The 17,917-nt window shown below is 39.7% G+C and overlaps 1 protein-coding gene and 1 non-coding gene across 4 annotated transcripts in view; one reads left to right on the top strand and one right to left on the bottom strand.

Annotated features, from left to right (window-relative positions):
* Positions 1-17,902, top strand: part of iqsec3a (IQ motif and Sec7 domain ArfGEF 3a) — a 145,954-nt gene extending 128,052 nt beyond the window's left edge. For 2 of the 3 annotated variants that reach the window (XM_059325529.1, XM_059325530.1), the window contains 6 exons: positions 268-393; positions 1,650-1,749; positions 3,275-3,433; positions 6,139-6,231; positions 7,881-7,924; positions 14,418-17,902. In XM_059325529.1, coding sequence (XP_059181512.1) covers positions 268-393; positions 1,650-1,749; positions 3,275-3,433; positions 6,139-6,231; positions 7,881-7,924; positions 14,418-14,981 — 1,086 coding nt within the window. In that variant the 3' untranslated portion in view covers positions 14,982-17,902. The remainder of the gene's footprint in view (positions 1-267; positions 394-1,649; positions 1,750-3,274; positions 3,434-6,138; positions 6,232-7,880; positions 7,925-14,417) is intronic. The other variant, XM_059325531.1, reaches the window with a different exon arrangement.
* On the bottom strand, positions 4,572-4,643 carry trnap-agg (transfer RNA proline (anticodon AGG)). The gene has a single exon. It is a non-coding gene; the product is annotated as a tRNA-Pro (tRNA).
* Positions 17,903-17,917: the final 15 nt, after the last annotated feature.

Below are 17,917 nucleotides of genomic sequence, written 5' to 3'. Positions count from 1 at the left end.
TTGTCTCAGCAAACTGTTTTAATGGGTCTTTTCCTGATGCTTCAGTCTCCGCGTTCAACCTCCAAGAATAATGTGTAGAAGTCGAGCCAAAAGTCATTTGTATTTAAGTCTCCCTGTTAAATTTCAGCACTCTTTGGGTTTGTCTGAGGGGAAAGTCTCTTCTTCATCCTCTGTCTCTTCAGTTGGCCTCGAATGACTTTAAAGCCTCTCTGTCACCTCATCTGCATGATTGAAGCTCTCCTTTAACTGAGTTGTCTTTCTCTGCAGGTTCTGTCTGTCCCTCATAGAAGACTGGTGTGCTGTAGTCGACTCTTTGAGGTGACAGATGTCAACAAGGCCCAAAAACAGGCGGCACATCAGAGAGAAGTCTTCCTCTTCAATGATCTCATTGTGGTTAGTATACAAAAAGTAGAGATTCGGCGTAATAAATCATACTTGTCATATATATGTAGTTTACAATGTCTTTTAAACCATCCAGAAATGGTTGTTTTTTTTGCAGCACCCATTCTATCTTTAAAGCTGCTTATTTTGTTGTGACAGCTGCAATGCACCATCACCTACTTCGTCTGCGGGCTCCCTCTCTTCCTTTATGTTGTTTCATAACTCGGGCCGTTTCTTTTAATAATAGATAGAAGCAAATGCAGCTTTGCAGTGCACTCATGAGCAAAGATCTGTACCCTACAGAGCAGCTTTAAGGGCCAGTAATAAAGTTGTTTATCACAGCACAGAGAAGTTGTTCATTCGGTCCAAAGTCGTGCAGATTGGAGAATTATCAAAGGTTTAATGTTGGGCATAATTAATGCGCTCATTAGGCGCCACATAGGGGTTAGCCATCCAAAGTGTTTAACTACTCTCATAATTATGTCAAATGTTGATCTCACTCCAAAAAAACACAGCAAAAGAAGAAGCAGCATGGCGATCCCCCAACTAGTTTTTTCTACCATACCATAAAAGTAATTGGTAGCTGCAGAAGGATGAGGTTAAAAGGCTGATACTGATGGAGGAGGTGAAAGAAATCATCTTCCAACATCACAGCAGATTTGTGTTCATTTGGCACCAAAACATAGCAGCATGATATATATTCCAGAGAGACCTTTCCTCCTGACAGCTTTGAATGCGGGGCAAAAAATCGTCTTTGAAAGATTTTACTGTGGAATTAAAGTAATGGGGACTTTTCTTTGAATTTGGCCCCTGTTCGAGCAGCTCGAACATGTCAAGAAGTGTTTAAAGTGCCAATGTGATGTATTGGTTTAATACGGCTTGCCTGGTAAATTATGCCCCAAAGTCGCGCCGCAAAACAGATCTGCCTCATCTTTCTCTATCTGGAAGGTCATTCAATGAAAAAGCTCCACAACATCGCTAATACATCCTGATATAAACTTGCCAAGGTGTTTTTTTTATAGAGCACAATCACTTTGAAGATTGTTGTATACATTAATGTTGACTCGATCTGCTCTTCGAATATATTTTAAATTATCTAATCATTTGTTCTTTCTGAGCTTTCTTTGTGATTGCTCTGTGATATGGAAATCTTTGTGACAATCAAAAATGTTTCAGAAGTTCAGAAAGAACACTGAACAAAGCCATTTATTGGGCTTTCTCTGTCATTCAACATTGTTACTATCACTGATATTTCTCAATGTCTGCAGATCTTGAAGCTTTGTCCAAAGAAGAAGAGCTCAGCGGCCTACACTTTCTGCAAAGCTATGGGCCTGCTTGGCATGCAGTTTCACCTGTTTGAAAATGAATGTAAGTCACGATTTCTTCACTGCAGACACTCAATGTTTTGGACAGTTACACAAAAGGGAAAAGTACCCCCAAGTAGAAATGGCGGGGAATATGAAATACACTGTAAAAAAAATCTGTTTAATTTACGGCAAAATACCGGCAGCTGTGGTTGCCAGAACATCAACGTAAAAAATACAGTGAGCGTAAATGTAAATATCAGCAAAAACTGTAATTTATACTGAATAATCCCATTACTTTTAGGATAATTGTGTCATCGTGGTATTTCTCCATTAACTTTACATGAAAAATGTATATTTTTACAGCAAAACTGTGTGTTTTCTACAGTTTATGGCGGTAGAATTTAAAGTTTTTTACTATTCTTTGATTGACAGTAATTAAAAGTATCTGCTACGGTGATGTACAGTGTTTAATTTTACGACCTATTTCTGATGCAAATTGACAGTGTTTTACTGTTATTTCTACAAACATTTTTTACAGTGTAGACTAAATATTAAAGTTCTTCAATTGCCATTAGGGCTTAATTTTTTTTTACATTTATGATGGCAGAAATTCATCATCCTTGACTTGGTCAGTCCCATAGACTGTACAAGAAGTGGACGCTGTCAGGGTTGAAAATTATAATAAAATGCTGGTAAAATAAACAAGTGGCTGCTAGATTTGCGTTACTCATCAGCCAAAATGAACAATTGTTATCTATTGAGTGGCGGATGGATTTTTGGAATCCACCAACCACAGTGGCAGGTGGACAAATAAGTAAATTTCTAACCCAGGTTGTAGTCATCATGATGTCATCCATTTGTTTGTGGTTTTAATGGTTTTGAAGCCTCAAATTTGACATTTTGGCCGTTGCCATCTTGGTTTTTAGGAATCAGAAGGGACAATGGGGTTACAGAAGAGGCACAGTAGGGTGGAGCTGGGGAGGAGGATGCTAAGTTACCAACTAATGCTAGTGGTAGCTAGCTAGTTTGGTTAGCAAGGTGCAGCAGTGGTTCAAAATCAACAGCGAACTCTCTGAGAGTGTCTTTTAGTACAACAAAATGCTGAAAAAGACCTTTTTTGGCAACCAAAATATTAAAATGTTAAAACGAAACCATTGGAAACAACCAAAAACAAGTTCACGGCTATTTAAAGGACAAGGGACCTGTCACAAGGTTGCCATGCTCTTAAATATACCCATTTGATAAAACAAAAGACTTGAAACTACAGATTGAGACCATAAACTCATTAGGAAAAATGTTAACTGCGGTAATAAATCAAGTGAGAAGTAGGGTTATTGTCTCCACAATTGGACTTCTTTTTGCAACCAATAGAGCCGCCCCCTGCTGGCCATTATGAAGAATGCAGGTTCTTGAGGTTGCCGCTGTTTGGTCCTGGAGAAGTTGATTGTTTTCATAAAAAATATATCCAAAAGTACAACAGAATGAGTTTACAAATCTACATTTCAAGGCATTTTGATGCCATTTTCACAACAGTAGCATTACAATCTTGTTACTCTCAACAACTAATTGTCCTCTGTGCTCCCCAGACTACCCTCATGGCATCACCATCCTCTCACCTTTTGGCTCAGACAAGAAGCAGGTACTAAACTTCTGTGCCCAAAGTGCTGAGGAGCTGCTCAAGTTTGTAGAAGACCTGAAGGAATCAATCGCGGAGGTGTCGGAGATGGAGCAGATACGGATCGAGTGTAAGTGTCTGTGTGTATATGGGTTTTTCCCTTGATGAGACAATGAAAGACTGGAGGCTGACAAATACAGTGGGGAAATGATGGGTATATATGGCGTAAAGGAAGCCAACAGAATGTGGAAATAATTGTCAGTTGGAGCTGCTTTGAGCATCAGGGTTTATCAAAACAGAAGCATCCTCGTTCTCTATTTGAGTCTTGTGGTTGTGCATGTGTTGGCCTGTGTCCATCAAGTGAAATGTTTGTGTGTATCCCTCCTGTGGAAATGCAACCAGCATCACATTTTGGACCGAATCAATAATCTCACATCTTGGAAAGTGGGAGACTACAGTGGATTCTTAGATGCTCTATGTGGGAATCAATAGGTCCACAGATAGTACACATGAGTCAGAAGCCATCCTTTGTTTTGTATTATTGCTAACTTGTGTAGGTGTAGGATGACTTTTGCGATTTGTTTCCTTTGGTGCACTGCAGCTCAAACAGACTGCATGAGGGCAGTAAATTGGAGGTGAAAAGAGGCCAGTGTTCCTGAAGGCTGCCAGGCATCTCAGTTGTTTGGGTCTGCGTGCATATGAAATTCTCCAGACAATAAGGCATGCACATACTTAGACCCACATGGAGAACCAGAGTATCCAGAGCCCGGCTCCTGCCAGTGGGCATCAAAGAGAACATCCCTGCTGGGATTTGACGCAACTGCATTAGCCTTCACAGAGAGGCAGGGCCGGCAGCCCGGGGAGAGCAGCAACAACATATGGAGACGGGCAATGGTTGTCAGACGGAAGTTATTCCTCTCAGTCGAGGGGAGCAAAGATAGTCAGCTGCTGTGCACAAACCAGCACACAAAAAAGACGATGCTCAGACATAATATGCAACTTATCTACAGTACAGGCCAAAAGTTTGGACACACCTTCTCATTCAATGTGTTTCCTTTATTTTCATGACTATTGACATTACATTACATGTCATTTAGCAGGCGCTTTTGTCCAAAGTGACTTACAATAAGTGAAACACATAGTTGACTTGCCGAAATCTAGAACATGGCTCACTTTCTGTCACAACACATGATTTTGGCAGTACTTCTGTGGCCAACTTTCAGTTCTATCCTTCCGTTGTCTTACACAGAAAGCACAGGACAAGCTTTGGGCTCGTCCGGGATTTGAACCCGGGACCTCTCGCACCCTAAGCGAGAATCATACCCCTAGACCAACGAGCCGTTGTTAATTCATCAAAACTACTAATGAACACATGTGGAATTATGTACTTAACAAAAAAGTGTGAAATAACTGAAAACATGTCTTATATTCTAGTAAGCAAAGGGTGGTTACTTTGAGGAATCTAAAATACAAGACATGTTTTCAGTTATTTCACACTTTTTTTGGATTTGGATCAAGAATAATTGCTGGCGCTTGCACAGAAAAACACGATAACATCCTCCCTCCTTTAAGTTTTGTATTGTTGGCTCATTAACAAACATGCCTGCGGCAGGCTCACTTATGCTGGGCTTTCCCTCTTCATTTTTAATTCAGTCCTACACTCGTGTTAAACCAACCTCCTATTCCAAGGACAGTGTTCAGTGTTTCTGTTCCCTTCTCTGCAGTCGATATATCAGCATCAGTTACAGAACTATAAGAGCTATAAGAATCATAAACAGAGCTGATTATCACAAACATATTATTTATACATGCGTTCAAATTTAGAGATTTAGTGAACTTTAAAACTGCATAATTAATGTATGAACTTAAAAGACTGCATCAAGAAATTATTCCAAATTAGAGTGTTTGCATGTTTACAAAAAGGATTTGAGCAAATGCAAAAAAAAAAAACAACTAACTAAATAAAAAAAAGGTGACAATCAATAAATATTAGGTCTGAGGTCTGAACCCTAGAGTGTATATTAAGTTTTGTTTGGGACTTTTCTGATAAAATAAATGCATATATTTTATTTTGATTCTTTCATTTTGGGTGTTTCGGTGTATTTAAACTGCATTTTACAGACTTATTCATGTAAAAAAGGGTAGGTGTAGCCTACACCTTTTCTATAGTATATATATACCTCATAAACTTACTTTATTTATGTATAAAAATTAACTAAACTAAGAGTGACCACGATAAAACAAAACAACTACAGATTTGTGTAAGTGCGTAAAAGTATATATAAAATTGAATAAAAACAAAAAAACAATTTAATGTTCTAATTATAGGTACAGTTACATCCTTATTTCCAGGAAACTTTAAATAAATCATTGGGTAAATAAAATGTTGCACTTTCTATTTATAGCTTTATCTGACCCCCTTTTCTGGGAGATGAAGTAGAAAACAGCACATTTCCTGTTTACTTTGTCACATTTTTGTCACACTTGCACCAAAGTGAATTAGAGGACATTGTGTACTGTACCCTTAAGGTCGCACCTGGCAGTTCTGCAGTTCAGAATTAGCATGCAGTGCAGTGTTGGAGCAAAACAACATTTAGTCATCATGATTGGAAATGACATGCAATTACCATCAAGTGTGAAGTGTAATTAGAGAGATGGTGAGTTGTGCTTTGAGATTAGAAGAGAGAGTGGGAGGGGAAGGCAACAACAGTGTGTGTGTGTTCAGCATTTGAAATAAAGTAGAATTATACTGGTTAATATTGTAACTCTGACTCTAGTCTATCTATTTCGATCTCTGTCGTGGTGATTATATGATGATCATTTTTGTCTCTGCAGGGGAGCTGGAGAAGCAGCAGGGAGCCAAGACACACGCAGTAAAGAACAACGGCACACAGCTAGAGCTGCGTGGCAAACAGGGCTCCCCATCAGGTGTGTGTGAGTGTGTGTGTGCACCTTCGCTTTTTAATTTTAAGACCCACTGCAGAGCCCTTGTCCTCAATTGCATTAATTCACTCATGGCTGAAACAAAGTTGAACCACTGCTGTTTTTATGAATCGATGAATTGGAAAAAGAGACATTTTATACTTTTTATACAAAGGCTTTGTTCAGACTGCCAGCCCCAAATACATTTTTTGGCAAATCCAAATAGTATTGATTTGATTTTAAGAATGTATGGATGAAGAAAATCCCTCAAAATGCAGTTTTTTTGCCAACTGCATCATACCCACTTTGGAGGGGTTTGAAATGGGATTCCAATCAGATTTCTACAAATGTGTCTCAGTCCAGAAGCCACTCAAATTGGATGTGAGTTTGACAAATGTCTCCAGAGGTATTACAAAATTGGCAAGCTACCTTTCATCACAAAATGTTCCCACTAGTCCTTTGCAGATGGCACCACTCCTTGATGCACAGTGATTGTCTACCTACTGTCCCGAGTGGATTCCATAGCCTGCCACTAACACCAACAGACTACTTTTCTTGGAAAAGTAGCCAGAAGGCTGGCTAGTTAGCTAGCTAGCTAACCTATGAAGTAGTTTGCCAGCAGTAGGTTGTGAGCCCCTGTTCACCAGCCCGCTTTCTGGCTTAATTTTCTGTAAAACGTGAAGTGCAAAAGCTATATTTCCATAAAAATCGAAGCAAATTTTTTAAGCTGAATTTTGAAATGTTGCATTAAAGAAACTGCAAATTATTGACATTTTCATCAACCGACTTAGAGCAAATAAACAAAGCTGCATAAATGTACTTTGATCAGAAGATGGCAGTGTAATGTGTTGCTGTAGGCTAATCCGCCAGTAAACAGTAGAAAAAATAGAGATTACGCGAGAGAGACAACAACAAAAAAGAGGTTGCTAATTGGACAACCCACGACAGAAAATGGAGAGAAGTCTTCAGGAATTGGATTCAATTGGGCAACTCATAATTGTTCTTTCATGTCAGCTCGTCTTGACCAGTAAAGCAGAAACAGCTGATCAGTCATGTGACTGAAAGGTTCTCAACTCATTTTCAAAAATGACAAAAACCACCTCATGCAAACATAAAAACTTGTATGTGCATTTTCAAAAGTTTTATCAAATTTTGGTGTTTCCATCGAGCTTTTCTCATGCGAATCTTCAAAATGTGAATAGGAATTAATTGATGGATACACAACTATAGACTGTATAATGAGTGGACAACGATTCTCCGCATGTGAAGCCAAAATATCCTGGATACAGGCGCTGCCATCTTGCTCTGGTGATGTCATTCGGAGCCAGTGACAGCATAGTAGTTACTGACACCTACGTCATTGATTTGGCCATGCTGGTAGATTTGCAATATCTGGATGTGCAAATTTGATCCGATCACTTGCAAATATCAGTGCAAAGTGATAGATCTGAACCTGCCTGCAGTCTGAACGTAAAGCCTTAAATTAATGAGATAAATTGTCCTTATCTTGAAATAAGTAGAGTGTTTTAAAGTCTGTTTCCTGCTCAGAAAATCATTGAAAGATGCAGTCAAAGATTTAAAAAAAAATACTGTTTAACATGGATATTTTGCTGCCACTTTTGTCCCTTTGCCCTCTATTTTTTTCTTCTGTCCAGGAAACCAGGAGATAGATGAGAGAAGTGGACACAATGCAGTACAGGTAAGTGCTTAGTGACAGGGCCATGTCCCAAATTACAGGTAAGTCAGTGCAGCGTGTCATTATGAAGGCAGGATAAGATAGGATGAAACCCCAGGTATAGTCAAACAGTATCTTCAGGGCTAGAGGCGTCAAGCAGGAGCGGGTGAAGAGTGGATGAGTGAACGAGTGCTGCTGGGTGAAGTGCAGCAGCGGGCATGTGAGGTAACCCAACCATACTAAATATTAGATAAAAGTGCAAAAATTAAAGACAGTCGGTTTGGAGAAATTAATAAAATTATAGCAGTCAGGAAACGCATCAGATCTAGATGCTTAAATATTATATGTACGCCTTAAAAGGAATAGGTGGTAATTAGTTTCACAAGCTCAGGCAGAGATTGCGACTCCTTCAGGGCCTTTCAAGAAAAAAAGAGAAAGCAGCCACTGCTAAAAGTAGCTGAGGACACGTGTGGAATGCATACACTGTGTGTGTGTGTGTGTGTGTGTGTGTGTGTGTGTGTGTGTGTGTGTGTGTGTGCTCACATGCAGCACCGAGACCTTAATTAACAGAGTAACATGCGGGCGGATAAATTTAACGCTCATTTGACCCGGAGACGTCACCTCCCCACCTCTCTGCCAGATCTCCAGGGGAATCTTCTCGTGCGAACATTTCGTGCGAGCAGCAGAGCAAGCTGAACTACATTACCCATCGGGCTTTGCAATTACCATCCCAGTGGTAGCAGATGACCTTTTCCTAGTCATTTCTGTGGCTTTGGAGTTGAGGGGCTGGAGTGAAAAGCCAAATACACAGGGTCAATTTGACACTCAGTGGCTGTTAAATTCCACACGGCTCACTTGTGTTATGTTCGGCTGTAAATCTTTACTCAGGTGCCGGTTAGAGGGAAAGTAATTACATATACATCGCGCTGAAAGGCTTCCGAGCTGTTTAATTTTCAAAGCCATAAATGTCTGTAGAATTACAATAATTGCAGCAGAGCAAACATGCATTCATTGCTGCACAAAAGACATTTAAAACAAATTGAGTTTCTTTATTGTGCAATGGAATATCTGCTCATTTAATTCATACAAGGGCTCTCTCTCGCTCTCAGCAGCCTTTGGGTTTAATAATAGGCCGCTATGATCGGGCCGGTCTTCATGGTTGTCTGAGCTACCTTCGCCAGCCGTCTTCCCCTCGACCATGTAGCCCCGTGGTAAATGTCAGTGGCTGGTGGGGAGCCGTTAGCTGTCCAAACACATTTATCTTAGAAAGCGGGAGGGTCACACAGAGAATCCTGCTTCTACTCCAGGCTTGAATATCGTGATGACCGCATAATGCTTTTATTATCACAAGATTCCAGTCCAGACACTCGGCCGGGTGTTTCTGATTCAAAGCTGGTCTGAATCAATTATCTGCCCAGGTGATCCTGTAGTGTGAGGGGATTACAGACACCAGATTAATATTACAGAGTGGATGGGAGCCTCCAAGATTTTGTGTGGGTGCTGTCACTTTAGCGTTAGCTTGTAGCATTAGCTTGCACTAGTCCCGTGCAGCCATGCTGATTCTGTCTTCTCAGCTGGGGTTTCTTGTCTGGTTTTTTTTTGGTGCAACCGGCTTACATAACCCATAAGAACCCATGGTGACACCAGTGTATCAACCACTTTAAATCTTCTAGAATCTCCCATATTCAGCTTTATGCTTCACCTTAACTCATTAAATCCCTAAGCGACACATACTCAACACCTTGGTGTGATGGTTATGTGACTTCTCCAAAATATGGCTGTAACTGGAAATAGAAATGTGAAAAAGTAGCTTTAAAAAGCTTATTTTTTGTTACGAGGCTATATTTAAACCCATTTAACAATTCTAATCCATTACTAGGGTGTCCTATATTGCATTAAAAGCAGAAAATGTGTCTAGTTTTAAAATAAGAAATATCATAATCATAAATACCATAAACGCCCATTGTAACGTATCAGTCACATCACAGATCTTTGACATTTAAGGGTCGTATTTTTTTTTTTTTTAAGCATCAGAAATGGGTTCTATGTGGTCCACTTATAGAACACATCCTTTAAGGATAACTGGGTCTGGGTTCTTATTGGATAAACAGACCGTTTCCGTATTTGTTTTTAACTGAAATCACATTTGATCAAGTTTTTTGAGTCTCTGGTATCACCTCCCTGAGATTGTTTGTATAAACAGCAAGTATACGATCCTGTCTTTTGATGAATCGTCTGGTTTGTGTGTTCATAAGACTAAGATATTAAAAAACGGTTAAATCTGTCTTTTTGTCTAGTCTCCTACGTTTATTTTCAGTGAAAAACCTAGAGTGTGAACCAAGCCTAAGGTGCTGCAGAGTCTGAAGCTATAGTTACATACAAGAAATATTCAGAATTTTGCCTTTATTCTGAATAAGCTGTTTATATGGCTGATAAAAATGAATATTATTGCACTGCAATATTCACGCAGATGTGTATACAAAATAATTTATGTAAGCTGTTGTTTATTACATTGAAATACGGAAAAATGGAACAGCTAGAGACTTTTTGCCATTTTTCTTCTTTAGATCAAAATTTGTCTTTCACTGTTTTTGTCTACTGACTTTTTTTCCCTTTGACCACCTTCTTGAAAATATTGTGGTATTTGCACATATCCAAAAACCTGTTAATATCCAAGTCTTCATATATATTTTTTAAGTAGCTGTGTTCTCCTTTGTAAATGTGGGCATTTCTTTTAAGGTATATATCTCTCCCCCTCCCTTGCAAACTACTGGCTAGCTGTTTTTTTGTAAAACAGAGAGCTGAGTGCAGCCATGTGTCACAAACTGCAGTAAAAGCCACTATTTAAACACATATTTTGAAAGCCCCATATAATATATATGTCCAAAGAATGCTCCCAAAGCCTGAATAATATCAGCATACTGAGGTTTAATCCAAAACAACCAAATGGAACATTCTGTTTCAGTGACCTGTAATAAATTCCAGATATTTTCATTTAGGGAGTAACAGTGAAATATCAGCATGCATGCAAACAAACAAAGCCATTGTGGTTTTAGAGTTCTAAGACATTCAAGGGTGTAAATTGCATATACATATTGTTCAAATCATATTTTACAGTTTAATTTGTTTGTGCAATCATCAATTTATTTCCATGTTTATTTCAACATTTATTCATTTATTTATTCTTAACATATTCTTTATTTATGAATTTGTTTATTTTGTTGTACTTTTTCATCATTATCATATTTCATCATTTATTTGTTTTGCTTATATATGTATATGTATTTATTTTTGTATATATGTTTACATTTATTTCTTTTCTTTTCATTTTATTTATATTTGGGTAATTTTTTGTCCTCCATAATAATGTATGTGAAATTTTGCTGGATTTTGACAACCAAACAACCAAATCACTCAATTTAACACTAACCTTTTACAGTCAAGGACATTTTATAACCAGCACTTAAATTCTTTTGGTCATCAGTGGAAAAAAATACATTATTTCTACTTTGAAATCAAAGTTTTGAAAGACACCAGAAAGTCAGTGAAATCCCTCATTCTTTATCTAAAGTGCTCCAGAGCTCATTGATACTGTTCTCTTAAGTATATGTGCCAAGTCGTCAAGGAGAAATAGTGGTTGGCAGATTGAAAAGGAGCAAATGTTAATGGAGTTCCTTCACATAAGAGTTATATCGGCTCCTGTAAGAGAATGGGAGAACGCGGCTGTAAACCCTTTCTTACCTATCTTCACATTAAAAGGTCTATTATACTGCAGGTGAATTACCATTGACCTTATTCACACAGTTTCCATCTTGAAGAGTTTTGGTGGGGAAACTATATTCTGATTGACACACTCACATTAGGTCAAAAGTTAATTTAAAGCTAAGATCTTTATTAAGAAATTTACAGCAATCTGAGGAACTAAAGTATGGAGTCAGCAGACTTACAGAGCAGAGCAGTAGACTTTGGACTTGGACTTGAGTCCTCAAATGTTGTCATTGACTGATATGACACTTAAATGCTTTGATTCATTAACCAACATGCAACTAAATGTCAAATACCTAGTTTCCATTACAAGATAATGGTGTGATTTTAGCCAATTTGCTATTCCTAATTGCAATCATAGACCGGAAAAACATGCTTTTTTACTTGAGACTTGACTTAAACAAGCCATTTGAAGAATTTACTTTTAGGTTTTCTCTCCATTTTAATGTCCTCTTCATTCGCAATACTGGATACTTGCCAACATATTATATTGTGAGCGGTGCCACAAAATTCAAGCTAACAAAATGTCTGTTTCTAGCCAAAACTATCAGATTTAAACATATAATGTGATTATGTTAGCACCCTATGTCTACCAGAAACAACAAGTTGTCTGTTCACAAGCTAAATGATAGCTAATGCTGCGTTCGATTGCACTCGGAACTCGGAAAGATCCGAGTTGGAAATTCCGACTTCCGAGGTAAAAGCGTTTCATTGCTCAACCTTGGAAAACATGGCCGTCTACAGCAAATTAATGTTTGTTTGGATGTCTTTCAAGCATTTAAAAATTATTCATCAGTACATCAGCTACCTGGTACAACATCCAGTTAAATGGTTGTGTCCTCTCTGGGTGGAATTGTGGTCTGCAAATACTTAAGTGACAAAAATATAATTAAATCTTATACATTTCCTGGATATAATAAAAAGAAGTGCAGTATTACACCTTCTAGACTAATGTAGTTTAAATAGGGGAAAAACTATAATATTTTTTACACTTTTACTGTGCTTTTTCGTCCCTACTACGCTCACACAAACTATTTAATTAACAGAGTGGGAGTGCAAATACCACTACAAAGTAATCCTACACTTTTAGTAACACAAATGCTAAATTAAACGACACATAACAGACTAAATGTTGAAGATAAAGTGACTGTTTACCTCATTTTGCTTTGACGTTTTCCACTACTTCCGACCTACTTGGGCTGCTTGAAACCTTCCCGAATTCCCGAGTCGGAATCCCGAGTTCAAGGGCCGTTCTATTGCACTTTTCCGACTCGGAGGTCGGATTTTTCCGAGTTCCGAGTGCAATCGAACGCAGCATGTTAGTAAGCTAATGCTAGCTTTGTGTTAATAGCTAATGTTAGCTATATGTTAATAAGCTAATGTTAGCTATATGTTAATAAGCTAATGTTAGCTATATGTTAGCAAGCTAGACTGTATGTTACCTATAAGTTAGTTAGCTAAGCCACCAGCATAGCTTTTAATGATCCACATTCTACTACAACACAAGTTACATCATGTTAAATTCTTTAGCTAAACTTACAGAAATGACTTTTATATATGACTTAGTAATGGTCTTAAGTTAACTACTAAATTTCAGGATGACACAGTTTTCCCCATTGTAGCTGCTGATGTCTCAAGCCCGTATATGTCTGTATCCACTTTTGTCCTCTTAAAAGTTCAGTTTTTCAGTTTGTCAGATTTATAAAAAAAACCATAGTTCTGGGCTCTTTACCACGTCAGTAGTGCATTTCAGCACATAGCAGCTTTTATTCTGTTGTTTCCTAACAGACGGAATTGACAAGGAGGCTCCTTATTTCAATACAAAGTCAATGGAGAGTATCTGTGTGAAAAAAATGATGCCGTTAACTTGTACAGATATAAAAAATAACATCTCTGATGTGCTGTGGTTCGCCTTACTCTTGTCCACTACACATTGTATGCATTTCGGCTTGTGCTCACTCCATGAATTTTTATGATACTCTATATTTTTGTTTTGGCATATGCTTTCTGAGAAGCGCAGTGCAAACGTGATACGTTTCCTAAAATAGGCAACATAAAAAGAATTCAAGGAAAGGTACGATAAAGGAAGGCAGATAGCAGAAAGTAAACTTTGAGGGAAGGAAAGCGTCTGCAGAAAGTTTGACAGAAGAAAAGAGTCTGCAGAAAACAGGGAGTTGAAATAAATGTGACATATGGAGGTTTGCATTCTGATGAGTGTTGCCTGTGGACGTCTGTGGTTGTCAGTCTGCTCACCTCCTCTCCTTCCACCTCTCCCTCTTCTTCGTATGACCTCCGTCTATGTTCTGGTTACCCCGACCCCACAAGTCTCCTCGTGTCCGCTGTCACCATAGCGCCACACAGTGGTTTGGAAGGGAGACACAGGGGCCCTCAGTGTCCCCTTTGGAACCACCGGGCCCCTTTTCTGTAGCGTCGCACCAAATTTCTTTCCCCCATTCCCCACCACTGTCCTCCTCCTGGTCACACACCGGTGTTCCCAGCATCCAATCTACACTGTTCCCACTACCCACTGTGGGGGTGGAGGGAGGGGAGTGTGCAGTAGTCACAATGAATTACACCTCCACCGACCCCCAACACCTGAGCCCCCACGCATGCCCTGTGTGTGTGTGTGCTGTGCGTTCACCACCACCCACCCCCCCCCCAAAAAAAAACAAAAAGAGGGCTTGACGGATTGTAGAGGAGGAACCAGTTTTATAACATTTGATGCTGTTCTCTTGGCTGTTTTCTAAACTAGGTGTCAATTCACAACAGGCTTCAGACGTACCAGCTCAGCAGCAGCACGGCTCGGAGTCCCGAGAGCGTGGCCCTTCTTAACCACCGGGGGGAGCTGCTTTTCCAGCAGGGGCCCCAGCAGGGGCTAACCCACGGGCCGGCGCCTCCACCTCAGCACCCGCAGCTGCAGTCAGCGGCAAGCACCCCCGCCCACCACCTCCACCTCCAGCAGCACCCACAGCCGGCTGTCAGCATGGCCGATCTGAGGCCCGAGACGCTGATCCAGTGTCAGCAGATCGTCAAGGTCATCATGCTGGACAACAGCGGCCACGGACGCGTGGAGGCCTTCCTCAGCCAAACGCCCACACACCACCACTACCAGCATCACCACCACAGCCACCACCAGCTCAGCCAGTCGGCCATGTCCACCCCGGTCCGCTCGCCGGACTCCTCCCACGGCAATGACGGCCACCAGCCCCCGCTGCCTCCCCCACCTCCGCCTTACAACCACCCACACCAGTATATACCCCCCGACCCCCGCCTCAGTCTACACCGGACCCCAAGTGGCTCTCGGAGCATGGTGTAAATAAATGAATTAGTATTCTTCCCCCCCAAAACACACGTCCACACACTACTACTATTTAAAAGTACATAATGTACATATATACATACAGATGAAAGAGCTATAATGAAAAAATGAAATCTCACTTATATGCATATATTTAAGGAAAAAAATAAACGAAAAGAAAAATTTTAAAAGAGAAAAGGAGAAATAAAGTGCATATATAAAGTTTTACTTGATTCCACATGTATTTTGAAATATTATGTAGTTTTAACAAATTTCTATAACTTTTTGTCAGTTTTAACTCTTGCTAGAGAAAACACAGATATTCAGTTTCTGGATGGATTCCTTCTAGTTCTGGTATTCGCCACCAACAACGACAGAAATGGACTGTGATGGATGGACACGACTCCGAGGACCTTCCTGCTTCTGTTTCGCTTTGATCATCCCGAACCTCATGCCTACTGTGCTGTATGTGCGCGTGCGTGCATAGTTGACACTTACTGAAAACGTGTGCCAAAATACATAGCCTCCACTTAACACTGACTTCTTTGCACTTGACTAAACGCTAGGGCTAGAAGAAAAGAAAAAAAAAACCCTCCTTTGCTTTGAGAAAATAGTCCTTTCACGCTTCTCCCTCAAGGAGCACAAAAAAATGAATAACAAAAACTGATATTTCATAATAAAAAAAAACTTATCTCCCCCGTTTGCGCCGCTGCTGATTTATTTATGTGATGGAGAGCCTTCTCTCTTCTTCTCTGCTCCCCTGGATAAAAAAAAAGACAAAAAAAACAACATCCTCCGATAAGCTGCGTTTGTCATCCGCTCCTCTGTTGTGTTGTGGCTCTCTATCATCAGAAAACACTCTCACTCAATTGTCACTCTGCATAGATCATCTTACAGTGAAGTACGAGAGGAAACAAAGGCAGCCAATCACACGGATTGCTGCCAAAACCAAAAAGTCAGCCCAGGATGGTCCTGTTGATTCTTGTTTGTCTTTTACTCTTCATATTTAATATAGCTTCCCAGGAATCCTTGCCACATGTTACCTGCTGATGGAAGAAACTTTTTTTTTTTTTTTTCACATTTTGAAAAGCTGCTGAAACTGCTCTCGGACTTTTCTAAAACTACAATCACATGTAATATATGTACACTGTGCTGTCATCTGTTGTTTGTGAAACACTTCTTCTTTTTCAGGAAAATCCCCACGAATTTCCATGAAGATGCTTCTGCTACAACTGTTAAATGTCAAGATCTGTGTTTTTATTTTGATTCGTGTAAAGCGTATTCCACCTTTGTGTGTTTTTTCAGTCGGTGGAAAAATGCAGGACTCTCACAAAAAATACACAAACACTGTCTCTTCATGTCAGTACAACTCCCGGGTTTTTGTTTCGGCTCCTTGTGACTGTTTCCTTTTCCCTCCTAACCTTTTAGTCTGACATTTTCAAAAAGGCAAAAAAAAAAACTACCGGGGCACACACACACACAGCTTTTATTGCAAATGCTGGCATTAATGGTATTGTTTGTGCTGTTGGCTAGCCTGCTTTAAATAAGAACGGGACAAAAGGAATGCATTATCTGATCTCTTTCTCTTTCACCCCAGCCTAGATTGTAAATACCACATTGAAGCAGTGTTGGAAAGGACAAGCGAGCTACCTTTAGCCCCTTCCAAATGCTATTGCCCTGTCACACGTCCTTCATTCTGAAATAGGTCAGCGACTGCCCCAGCCTGAGTGTGTCCATCTTTTAAACATAAACGCCACCAGGTACTGCAGAATGGATGTTCAGTCAACTCTGCTCCCGTCTGACCTCCATCTGTCTGATTTGTTGATTTATAATCACAGAGCCACTGCGGGGAGGTCTCTATCTCATCTTTCTGTCCTTTTCCACTCATGATTTCACCCAGCGGAAAGACAGAGGTTGCGGAAAAAACAGTCAGGCAGTAATGATGTGTGCGTGTGTGTGTGTGTGTGTGTGTGTGTGTGAGTGACCTCACAGTAGCACCCTTCCCCATAAACAAATCCGACCTCTCTCCCCGTGCATCCCTGTAATTGCTTTTGTGATTATTTCACAACACAAAGAGGAGAATTTCAACATGAACGACTATGAAAATTTTAATATTTTTTAACCAATCTTTTGAAGGTTACGTCATGCAAATAACAGCAAAAGTTTCGATATGATGGATTTTACATCGATGGATGCTTATTTATTTGTTTCAATCAACATTCAGATATGAATATGATTATTTTCTCATGCATGCCATCAGATTTGAGGCCTATTGAACTGCTAAAAGTTTTGAATATTTTGTGCATGACTGACTTTGCTGTGAGCACACTAGTGGGAGATGAAAACAACATTTTTTTTTTCTTTGTGGTCGAATCTTTAAAAGAAAAAAAGAAAAGAATGACAGCAAGCATCCCTTCAAACAGAAAATGGATTTACAACAGCAAAATTGAAGCCTCTATTTTGCCAAACAGTGGCCATTTTTGTTCCCCTGTCTTTCACAACCCTTTCTTTAGAGTTGCAGAGTTTTCCCTACTTGACAATGTGTTAACACATTTCAGGAGATAGACATCTTGTGTGTGCAATAAACATGAATACGAGGCACACTGAAAATCATATTTTAGGTTTGAAAGGAAACCAATGTAGCATTTTTGGGAGTGCAGCATATGATATGGAAGCGCAGTAGTGGCTAACTACTGAAAAAAGGGCTCTGCCATACCAGTGCACCGCTTCATGAATGACATGTGGATCTTGTCTGGCTCTTCAACACTGTGTTTGCTCATACTAGTTAGAAAAAAATACAACAAGTGGACATATTTATGGTAAGACAGGTGGAAAACTGAGTGTAACAAATGAACCATCACCTCCCTCAGTTGGCTTTGAATCCCTCTCTACCTGTCTTTGCAGTATATCAACATGCTATTAAAGATGATTTAAGTCTATTTACCACAATGGTT

The sequence above is a fragment of the Centropristis striata genome, chromosome 22 (genome assembly GCF_030273125.1).
Source record: "Centropristis striata isolate RG_2023a ecotype Rhode Island chromosome 22, C.striata_1.0, whole genome shotgun sequence".
Lineage (NCBI taxonomy): Eukaryota > Metazoa > Chordata > Actinopteri > Perciformes > Serranidae > Centropristis > Centropristis striata.
The sequence above is the reverse complement of the archived record's forward strand: the minus strand, read 5'-3'. Positions and strand labels throughout refer to the sequence as shown.